At 32.6% G+C, this 11,399-nt stretch overlaps 2 protein-coding genes across 3 annotated transcripts; both read right to left on the bottom strand.

The window, feature by feature from the left end:
• Positions 1-1,712: 1,712 nt before the first annotated feature.
• LOC108322246 (26S proteasome non-ATPase regulatory subunit 6 homolog) lies at positions 1,713-5,589 on the bottom strand. The gene is made up of 8 exons (XM_017554273.2): positions 5,376-5,589; positions 5,182-5,296; positions 3,268-3,358; positions 3,044-3,189; positions 2,729-2,948; positions 2,535-2,643; positions 2,153-2,321; positions 1,713-2,057 (listed from the first exon to the last, which is right to left on the bottom strand). Exons 1-8 carry the CDS (start codon positions 5,509-5,511, stop codon positions 1,883-1,885), a joined length of 1,161 nt encoding a protein of 386 aa, XP_017409762.1. The 5' UTR covers positions 5,512-5,589; the 3' UTR covers positions 1,713-1,882.
• A 4,184-nt stretch (positions 5,590-9,773) lies between these two features.
• Positions 9,774-10,875, bottom strand: LOC108340275 (30S ribosomal protein S21, chloroplastic). Of its 2 annotated transcripts, none has more exons than XM_017577533.2 (2): positions 10,266-10,838; positions 9,774-10,171 (listed from the first exon to the last, which is right to left on the bottom strand). In XM_017577533.2, exons 1-2 carry the CDS (start codon positions 10,817-10,819, stop codon positions 10,045-10,047), a joined length of 681 nt encoding a protein of 226 aa, XP_017433022.2. In that variant the 5' UTR covers positions 10,820-10,838; the 3' UTR covers positions 9,774-10,044. The 2 variants fall into 2 exon arrangements, with proteins under 2 accessions (XP_017433022.2, XP_052726739.1); XM_052870779.1 differs by having other exon boundaries at positions 10,034-10,171; positions 10,273-10,875.
• Positions 10,876-11,399: the final 524 nt, after the last annotated feature.

Genomic DNA, 11,399 nt, shown 5'->3' with positions numbered 1-11,399 from the left:
GTCGGGTTTTGTTAATTAAAACTGTTTGCCGTATTTAAACTTCATTTGATATTTCTGTGATATAAAATAAATTCATCCTTAAACAAGTTTAAAGACAAATTAGACAAGAGATAAAAACACCAAGATTTTAATATAATTTCATTTGTATGGTGAGACTATATTTAGTTCTAAATTAACCAAATATGTTTTGATATAATTAAATGAACTAATATTACTATTTTAACATGTTACTCGTAAGTCTATCAAAGTAGTTTTTTACTTGTTTTCCAGATAAAAGTGGAAATATCTTTTGAATAAGTCTCTTTGAACTTAACTAAAACACACTATTATAGATTTTGGATAAGATTCGCTAATTAGCTTTCAATATCTTAAAGAGAGATACACACAATTTAGCACTAATTTTGATATTCATTCAACTATATTTGGAAGATAGAGTTTTACAGGTAAGCTTAGAGCACACTTTGTTTATAGAATAATTAAGAATTTTCGCTTTTGGAAATACAACCCTCGTAATCTTCTCAAGTAGGTCTTACGTGTCTATAGACTTATTAAAAAACTATTCTTTGCAAGCTTACAAGTTTCTCTTGCAATGACTTTCCCAATTTGTCTTTGTCTTTTTACGATTTTTTCGTATTTGAGTAGAATTCTCAGAAAATGTATCCAATGTAATTATAGTATCACCAAACGTATAATCAAATAGAAATCTTAAATTATCATCTAGTTTTTATACTTAACTACTTGTTTTATAGCATAACTATGTTTTTATACTTGTTTTATAGCATAACTATGTTTTTACTCTTGTTTTAGAACATGACTATGTTTTTATATTGGATAAGAGTACATATTTCATTTATAAGTTCATGATGCACCTTTTGATGAGTGATCAGTCATTTTTCATTTGATTATGCACAGATTGTTGATTCTTAGATAATTTTAAATTGTTTTCTTTCATGAACTGATACGAAAGCACCATATAACAAACAGAATATTCACTTTATTTAATGCATCTACTGCTCGTGCAAACTTAATATTAATTTTCCATAAAAAGAAACCTAATTTGGAATCTTCAGTCAGATACTTAAAATGATACACCATCAGCTAACAATGTCACATCTTATTGGTACTCCATTCTAAAATGCTAATATCATTTCATTCTTAAGAAAATAATTAATTTTTTTATAATATATAAAACACCTTCAAGTTAATTCTTTACATTTAGTTCCAAAAAAATTGTTATTAACCTTTAAAAAATTATTGAGTTAATAATTTCACCAAAGCAATTTTCGTTCGAAATAACTTTCACTTTTTCTAGAGCAATCGTAAAAGTAAACAAGATCATCTTGAATTACATAGTTCAGAACACATAACCAACTTTGGTAGTAGGAATTAAGGCACTGGCATGGTAGCCTTAACCTGATTCTATCTGTAGGGAAACATTAAGAAGAAGAAAAAAACAGAAGGGAACTCGGTGATAACAAGAGCAGCTTACCTAGTGCTGTTTATCTCGCGGCACACTGAGTTGGTAATATAGGGTACAATGTCCTGTTTCAACCTAGCAAAAGTAGGGAAAAATGGGGTAACGGAATGAAAGGGTCGTGTGCTTTACAAGCAAGCAAAATGATCAAGCGTTTGGGGTGCATGCCGAAACGGCCAGTCATACAATTGAATATATTCATCACCAAAATAATTGAAAACTGATTGACAATTTTAAATTCGGTAAATTCGACTGTTCATTACTGAACCAAAATCAAATGAGAACTACAGAAATATCATGCCTCACACCCTCATAGTGAAATGAATTCAACAGGATGTCCTTCAGATTTAAAAATGTCATTATCCCTGCCTTTCCAATAAACTTTGAATCTAAAATGCAAGAGATAGCCTAAAGATCTATAACACGTGACAACTTCTGAATCCGATTCAATAGGAAGTCTCCTTGCTTAATGGTTGCTTGGTAAAGGGCATTCTTGGCATCAGGGCGATTAGTTTCAAGAACACCAGCAACCTTATCAATCTTACAGTGAAGTTTCCCTGCTGCAATAAAACGGGATAGCTCCCTGGAAGCACATACTGTAATTAGTAACTTTCCGTTGCATCTAAAAACTAAACAAGTACTGAACCAAAATTGGGTTTGTAAAATGCATTTACTTACAGATCAATGAAATCCACTGTCACTCCAAAAGCTTTGGCCATGGCTTCAATTGTCACACTTTTGTAAGATTCCAAAAATTGGGAGTACACAACAGTTCTGACCTCCCTCATGTAATATCGGAAGTGGGGATGCAGATAGCGGTCCAACTTAATATGCTCGGTCAGGCCAGCTGAAATAAATTTAAAAATGAAACAATACTATTAATAATGGGTCCAAACAGATACGAAGTGATTATCCATCGGCACATTGAAGTTCTTATTCAACATGGATGATATCCACAAATTCTTAAATTATATCGCAAAATAATTCATGCATAGTCAAAGTGTCTCCACTGAGGCATCAAACTTTCAAAGTTACTGAGATTTGACAGATGTCTGCTCACCAAATGCTGAGAAGAAAGACTTGTATCGGCAATCGTACAAGGAGTTCAAAAACTCTGAAAGATATGGGATTTTTCCAATCACTGTCAAGATCTCTGGAGCATCTACCACCTGATGCAAATGAACTTGTTAATAATTTATAATACACAGTAAAAAGAAAAGGACAATTAGTGTAATCAAGAAAGAATCAACATACCTTTTGCTTTAAGGAAACTCTATCCAACGATATGATGCTGGTCAAAACCGTATAAAATATGAAGGTATCATAAGGAAAGAGTTCATATGTTGTAAAGGTTGAAATAGAATCTAAAAACAACTTGGCAGCCTTCTTGAAATTTCGAGTGGACATGCAATACAGGCCTTCGTACACTTTCAGTCTATTCTTCCTTTCCCAATCACCACCTTCTTCAAACAAACTGCCACCACATGTTGCAAAGAGTTAGAAAAACAACTCTTAACTGGAAAATATGGCAGAGAGCATAACAGCACAAGTTTGAATTCAAAAAATTACTTTTTGGCTTTGTCAATGCTTTTGGAAATGAGATCAAAATCCATGTCAAAGAAACCAAGCTGCAAAGTATAAAACACCAGGTCCATCTTCTGGCCAACTGCTACTGTCTTGGTTTCTGTTATCTTGAGATGCTCCAAGGCTTTCTCCTGGTACATAAAAAAAGTGTTACCAAAATTCAATTCAAGTAGCACAAGTGAAATAAGCAGGTCATAATAGTTATATACCTTATCCCCAATTCGGATGAAAAACAGGGATTTTGCCAAGTGAGCCTCCCGAACTTCACTCTCACCTAAGTTTTCCTCAGCATCAGCAATCCTAAAAAGAGGCACCCAAATGTATTATCATGACTGCAAGAATCATCGAGCAGACCCCAGAAATCATAGTTTGCATTCCAAGGAATCCCACATAAATGGAAAATGCATGAGTGAATACATCTATCCCAGTCTATTCATTTTGTATTCCTCTGGTATCATAGTTTTTGGGGATATAACGTAATTTCTTTCTTTTCACTTTCAACCTAGAAAAGCAAGAGCAATCTATCCCAGAAAGCATGTGGAATGTGGACCATTCATTACTGCTGCAGAGGTAGGCCAAATTTCATGCATTGAGACAACTCTAAGAGAATCAATGCTGTAGATGTGACCTTTTACAGCCAAGTGGTAAGGATCGTAATGTGACAGCTCCAATTCAGTCAGCCTTCAAATTTATGTTTTACAGGGTACAATGGTCATTCAGCTTTTTCTTAGTGAAAAACACTGAAAAAGAAACACTGCAGAATAAAATTTGAAACTTACATAATACATTATTTACACATCTTTATGTCTGTGTAGTGAATTTACATCTATTAAAACAATTCCCTTGCTTAAATTACAGTCACTACTATGCCATCCAACATGTATCATTTATATTTTGGGCTTGCCAGCCATTTATAGCCACACAAGCCTTTGGTAACTTGGTCTATAACATAAACTTTTAAATATATAAGAATAAGAAAAACCATTACTTTCATGCATACAACAACAATGACAATCTAGTCTTTTCCATTAGGAACGGTCAACTACATTAGTCTTATGATGCCATAGATTTCTCTCCTATACTATGCGCAGAGCCGGACCAGCTACCTCTAAGTTCCTCTTAAGGTTTGACCTACAGTTTTCTTTAGCATATCCCTACCACCTACTGTTGGACTATCTCCCATCCAGTCAGCTCCCCTTAATGTTGTTCGTGCAGATTTTCTCCAAACAAGCCCAAACCATCTAAAGCTGAGGCTTTACCATTTTTTTTACATAATGGGAATTCTATCCAATGGTTGTGTTCCTAATACTATCTCTTCTATCACGAGTCACATCCAAGCATCCCTCCATTTCATCTACCCTGCTAGATCTGGTGATCAACATCACCCTCTATCTCCTCATAACTCGGTATGTACCCAAGATACTTAAAATGAGTAGCTTGTGGTATTGTATGTTATCAAATAATTACCTATAAGATACAGCTATTCTGAATCTTGCTAAACTTGCATTCCACATACTTTATTTATTACCACTTCGGTGAAAGCCATGGGTTTCCAAGGATTGTCGTCTCCAATCTCTATCTTGCAATTAATTTCTTGTCCTACCTCTAAAACTAAAATTATGATAAAATATTCTTTCCACTCAAGTCTCAAACCACAACAAATGCGTCATGTAACTTAACTTATCCTATTGAATTCAACACAAAAATTGTTTCCACATAAAACGTTATTGAGTAACTCCATAAACTTTGCTAGAGGAAAAAACTTTAAGTCGCAAGAATCTTAAGAGAAACACGGATTCACAACTTCAAAAATACTTCAGTGTCAGGCATCCCGCACCTCACTTCTTTCAATTCCATTACCAAGGTGCAGACCAACAAATAGCAAGATGCACAAGAAATAACAGAAACCAAAATACAAATAAGACGGTAGGGTAATTGGAAAATAAAAATAACATATTAGCGTCATACACCCTACAGTGGTACCGGTCCTCATCACTCCCCCTTCAGATTCACGAACATTCCCAATTTAACCTAGTAAATTTCAAACCCCAAATTCCAAATCGGGGGTCGGCGCAAGCATCGTAGGTAAAGCGAAAGCGAGGGATGAAGAGAGAGGAACTCACTTTTCGTCGATCTTGTTAAGCTCGTCCTCAGTTTTAGCTCGCATGGAATCCAAAAGGGCACGATCCATGTCCAACACGGAATCGGCGACTAGGGTTTCGTACAAAGGGACCATATCTGAACAGAAAAAAAGAGTGATAACATGTACGAGATGAAGAAGATAGAAAAAGCGGATTAGACAGAGAGAGTGTGTTACCGTTTTCCTTAACGTGAGTAAAAACATCCTCTTTGTAGCGAACCTTGTCAATGTCCTGCACATCGGGTTGCCGGAGAAGGAAGAGCTTGTCGGCGAGGACCAACTGTGGCTGCTGAGAACCCTCTTCACCTTCCATCACTGCCGATATCGCTTTTCCGTTTGCGTCTGCGCTTCCTTCCTTCACCTCACTTTTCTAAATGCAGTCTTCTTTTCCTTTATTTCTGTCTGATATATATAGCTCGCAACAAAACGATGCGTAGCCCAAGTTACAAGTTACCACCACGGACCTCTTTCCTAAATTCACCTAATTCTTAAATTCAAAATAATAATCATTAATTATAAACTACAGAATTACACTCCATTCTTTTCAAAATAGTAAAATAGTAACTATTAAAATCAGTGTACACAACTTTATACAAATATATTCTCAATTTTCAGTACATTTATGTCTTTTTCAATTTGAATTACCCCTAATTGTTAATATTATTATTATTATGAAACAAAAATGAAATATAGAAATATTATGTTTAGAATGGAGGAATTAATAAACTAACTATACTAGTTTTATTTTGATTTGTTATTCACTAGCAAATACTTTTTCTATTTCAAATATTATAGTTCAATAAATTACATTCTTCTTTGTTTATTGGAGTATTCGTAATTATATAGTTTTTCTAAAAATTATTTGTGGCTTTTTAACGTAATAGTGTGCTTAAATCTTTCTAGAAGAACATTTTAGTCCAAGCTAAACAAATTCAACTAGAGTTTTTCAATTTAATATTTGAAACAATTGCGAGAATTGAATTATTTCAATAGTTAATTAAATGTGTAATTAATTATAATTAAAATCAGATTTTTCTTTTAAAATTTGGAAGTAATTGTTCTCTTTTGATGAAAAAGATGAACTTTTACATAAGAAAAAATGTGTATGAAATTGAAAAGAATGTTAAAATTAATCATATGCTAACCTTCCAAATGTTTTAACCTAATGTCTCTAATATAAGTCACTGGAGCATAAGAAAAATATATAACTTATTTTACAAACAATTTTAATATAAAAAATACTTTAATCAAATGCAATTATAATCACCATTTCTTGTTGTTTTATTCTATCAGTGATATTTTTATGGTTGGAACTTCTTTTAAATAATTTAAAGCTCGCACTTCTCAGGCAGACTAATTAATGTTGTGAAGCATTATTGGTTTCTTATGATATCCCGATGTCCTGTGTATATTTCACGCAATACAAAATCAAACTTATTTAAATCTCAATGTATAATTAACAGGTTTTTTATTATTATTTTAATATATTTACTATGACTAAACAAAGAATTCTTATCAAATAATAAATGGGTTTTGAATGTTAATATAATTTAAAATGTGAAAGTTTATAGTGATATTTAATATAAATTTATTTAATCAAACAAAAGATTCTTATTAACATTCAGACTGAGATGGTTGTGTTCGATTTTATTCCAATTGACTCCATCTTGCAGGCCAATAAATAAGCCATTAATTCTTAACATTGATTTGACTTCCAAGCTGGATTTTGGATAGGAAAAGCTACGTTACATTGGTTCTGAGATGGAAGTACTAAGTTTTTTCAATCTATTGGCAAAAGTAAGTATGCTTTCAATCATATTTCTAGATTGATGAACAGCGACAACTTATAGAAGACAAAATTGAAATTGAAAATTACCTTCTTGAATTCCACCTAGAGTTATATGTTGCTCCTTTGACTTATAATAGTACTCCCAATGCCATGAACAATTTTATTACTACTTATGTTCCTAGTCTAGTTTTTTAGCGGGACAATTTTTTTCTTAATGGTTTCCTTTTCACATAATGAGATTAAAGTTGTGTGGTTTTCAGTTTTAATGTTAGTCGTGTATATGGACCTGATGGTTTTAATGACAATTTTTATCATCTTCTTGTTGTGATGTTTATAATGTTGTGGTACAAGTTTTCAAATAAGATTGGAGTCTTTCACACATGAACTTATTCTTAAAAAGTCTTGTATTGATGATAGGATGACAAATAAATTCATTATTTAAACTTATCTTGATTTGGATGAATAATTTTTATACTGTGTGGTTATAGATAATATCTTCTTCTTTTTCTAAATTACATGTCCCTATAATTATATATTTATTTTCATACTTGTATTCAATGTATGTTTTGATTCTTATATTCATCTTTATCGTCTTTAATTTATAAAATAATCTAAAAAACTTGTAAGAGTTTTTCTTTGATCTTTAGTTTGATAATCTACTTTTAAGACAAGTATTTTATCATTTTTACTCTTTTTTTATTGTTGTTTAAGATTTATTTAATTGTTATTTGATATTATTAATTTATGCATTTATAATTTATTTGTTTGCATTTGACAATTGGATAAAAAAAATATGTGTATCCTTTAGACATTTATTACTTCATAATAATGTTTTCTTTGTTGTGATTTTTATTTTTTGGTAAAAGATTTTTAATTAATATTTAGAATAGTAAAGCGGATATGGATGTGGATACAGATATAGACATAGATACAGGCATATTCACTCACTAATTAGAATGGAAATGAAACAAAAATTTCATACCCTATGAGAATGGGATGAGACAATTTTTATATTCATTGAATATGGAAACGAGATAGATAAACTTGATAAGAATAGAATAGTCAAACTCATGCCGTCTTAGTGTTATCTTTAGTTTATAATACTAAGTGCTATAAATATGATTTTCAACTTTTGATTCAAAATTATTACTAAATATTGGCTAATAGATTAGGTTTCATTACTAGTAAAATGATTAGTGCTCAGCATAATGGTTTTAGGGAAGATAGAAAATTATATATTGTATTTGCATTGCTTATAAGGTCATTAACATGCTCCCTAAGCTAATGGTGGTAACATGACTATCAAAATTGATATTAAAAAGTTTTTAACAATTTAAACTGAGATTTTCTTATCCAGGTGCTCAATCAATTTGGTTTTCGTTGTACTATTGTAACTGGATTAACATCATTTTTCATTTTTTTTTTCTTTTTATTTGGCTCAATGGTTGGATGGTGGTGGGATAAATTTCCTTGTCAAAGAGGGGTTAGGAACGGTGACCTTTTTTTTCCCTTTTTTTATTTTGTCCAGCATAGGAAGCTCTTCGTAGAGGTATTTAATATCTGATTCAAAACTACAATATTCTTCATATGTACTTGTTTCCTTTCTAATGTTCTTTATGCATATGATATTTCCATCTTTTGCAGAATTAATAAGAAAACTTTAACTCCCCTTGTTCATTTTGTACACAAGTATGATTTGATTTCAAGACAATGGATTAATGTTAATAAAAGTCACTTCTTCATTGACTTTGACTTTAAATCCTTTAATTGGCGGATTCAGAGTATTTCGGGATTCCAAAAAGGTGTTCCCAAGTTTAAGTTTCTTAGAACAATTGTGGATAGAATTAATTACAAACTATGTCTTGGCAAGGCAAGGTGTTAAGCACAATAAGTAGAGTATAATTTGTCGACTTTGTTGTTGTGGGTAGTACTGCTTATAATTTTCAACTTTATCTGTCTTTTTTTCTCTTCTTAAAAGAGGTGGAAAGATACTTTCGTGAAACACTAGAGTGAGTCTAATTGTCTCTTTGTTCTCTTTCTCTCTAAAAACAAACCTTCGTTCTTAGAAACCTTGCCTCCTGTTTATACAGAAAAGCTTTACTCCTTACTTCAGGTACTGTGCAAAATAAGAAAGATGTGAAATAAACTCAATGTTTTACAATTTTAGGTCAAGGTGTAGATATGACAGCAGTTTCACTTTTGTAATTTATGGACAAGAGATGCAATTAAACTTTATAAGAGTTACTAAAGAATCACATATGTTCATATAATAATGTAACACATTCTGGTAAGAGAGGGCATATCTCCAGCTAATAACATGGGTCAGCCCTGACTGCACGAATGTAAAAATAAAAATAAAAAATCTTATGCTTACAAATTTAACTAAAAATACAGAAACCGGGTTACGAATTTTGGAGAACTAATGATGGAGATATCAACGCATGTTTTATAGACAGAAGCAAGTATTTGTTGCTTCTGTATTTTCCCCTGTCGCTAATGTGCAAACTCTGCTAGACACGAGTTAAACGTGCAAACAAATACAAGCTATATCACGCATTTACATGCTTCTGTATTTTCCCCTGTCGCTAATGTGCAAACTAATATAAGCTATATCACACATTTACATGCTTCAAACGCTCCCAACAGTCAAGTGGCTATTCAAATATTTGTGAGTTCTAGTAACTACATTATCGCCATGTTTGGGAGTTAGCTCACTTTGTTAGCCTCCATGAACAGTTAAATCTCCCTTCTATTAAGTATAAATTTACCTCACTCATCATCAAATAATATGAAATTGCATTTGTCTTGATCATCATTAACTAACATGTTCAGTGTCTAAACAAGTCAGGTACCAGTAAAGTTTGAAAAAAAGGTACATACCAACTAAGAACAGGTGTAATCAGTTTTCATATATACAAGACTTATCATTTAAAGTCACTTCCCTGTACAAGGCCTGTAGAACACAAGGAATCAAATACCTAAAATTTGAGGGATTGACATTGTAGTTAATAGAGAGTGTCATATTTTCTGTTCTCCGTTTGTTCCTGTACATGAACATCAAGTGTATGGAATATCTACCTCAGGTAGTTCCCAATTATCAATACCAGTATCATCATCGTCATCAGCATCCTTTTTCTTTTCAGAATCATGTTTATTTTCTGCCAAAGTTCTCGACCGCGGCTTCCTGACACATCACGACATCCATCAGAGCAGATAAACGTAAATAATTTGATTTCTTAGGAAAAGAAAAGTGAGGGGTTAGAGGTAAAAAGGTGAACCTCTTACGGTTTCTTCTAGAAGCTTGGCGAGCTTTCCTTTTGATCTTGTCGTGTTTGTTCTCGAAGAACCTTCTATGTCTACACTCCTGAAGCACCCCAGCCTTGAGAACCTCCTTCTTGAAGCGATAAACGATTCTATCTTCGGGCTCGTCGTCGCCCACTACGATCTGCACGTTGTACGCTGATTTGAAGTAAAGCGTGTTGGAACAAGAGAGTGCAGGGTATAATAGGCCCTTGATTGAAACGCCGCAATCGCTCCCAATTGCACGCGGAGATGCCGTTGCTGTTGTAGCCATTGGTGAAGCGCATGAGAAGGTTTTGGGAAGACGAAGGTGACAGGGTAGCGCAAAAGAGTGGAACATTGTAGAGACAGCCATTGCAGAATAGAGGTATGGGTTGAGCTTGCCAAGTGTAAGTATGTACACTGGGCTCGGGTTTTGGGTCCCACATGGGTCCATGGCCTTCCTGTGTTGGGCTTTTCGTGAAAAGTTTGTGATGGCGAAACATACAAAATAAATTCTTGCAAAATTTATGCTCTGTTTACTTGAAACCATTTAGTATTCCCGCATATAGGAGAAGATGGATTTACGAAGCATCACGGTGTTCGTTTGAAACGATTTGGGCTTAAACGGATGCATTGACTTGAAGGATGAATTGAATATCCTATCTCTCATATGAGAGGGGATTTTGGAGAGAAAAGTTAGTATTTTACAGTACTATCCCCAACTAATAATAATATAATAATAATAATAATAATGAAATTTTGAAAATTAAATTTTATTTTTTTTCACTCTTTATAATAATTTTTACAATTATATAATTTTTTTATCTGTTATATCAGTCAAATTCTTTACTAATTATCATAAACTTTACTTCTAAATACATTTTTATTCACTTTCAAATTCATTCAAATAAACAATAAAAAATTACCTTCAAATCTTCTCAAATTCATCCGCTCATTCTCCCATGTCATCTCCCAGTACTAAACACACCACCGACAATACTTTGTGTGAATGAAATGACACATGAGTTTAAGTAATTTATGCTTGGAATTACTCCAGTGTAAAATTTATAAAATGGATTCTTTCTTAATACAAATATTAGAAGATATTTGAATTTAAAAATTATATAAAA

This window comes from Vigna angularis, chromosome 1 (genome assembly GCF_016808095.1).
Source record: "Vigna angularis cultivar LongXiaoDou No.4 chromosome 1, ASM1680809v1, whole genome shotgun sequence".
Taxonomy (NCBI): Eukaryota; Viridiplantae; Streptophyta; class Magnoliopsida; order Fabales; family Fabaceae; genus Vigna; species Vigna angularis.
This window is presented reverse-complemented; position numbering and strand designations above follow the sequence as displayed.

Bases quoted from the DNA above. Each gene is read 5' to 3' on its own strand.
- LOC108322246 (XM_017554273.2), bottom strand. From the start codon at position 5,511: ATGGAAGGTGAAGAGGGTTCTCAGCAGCCACAGTTGGTCCTCGCCGAC. The intron at 3,359-5,181 runs GTGAGTTCCTCT...GCCTCTTTTTAG, and splicing joins CTTAACAAGATCGACGAAAA to GATTGCTGATGCTGAGGAAA. The intron at 3,190-3,267 runs GTATATAACTAT...TTTATGTACCAG, and splicing joins TCATCCGAATTGGGGATAAG to GAGAAAGCCTTGGAGCATCT.
- LOC108340275 (XM_017577533.2), bottom strand. From the start codon at position 10,819: ATGGTTTCAAGTAAACAGAGCATAAATTTTGCAAGAATTTATTTTGTA. The intron at 10,172-10,265 runs GTTCACCTTTTT...GTGATGTGTCAG, and splicing joins TCTAGAAGAAACCGTAAGAG to GAAGCCGCGGTCGAGAACTT.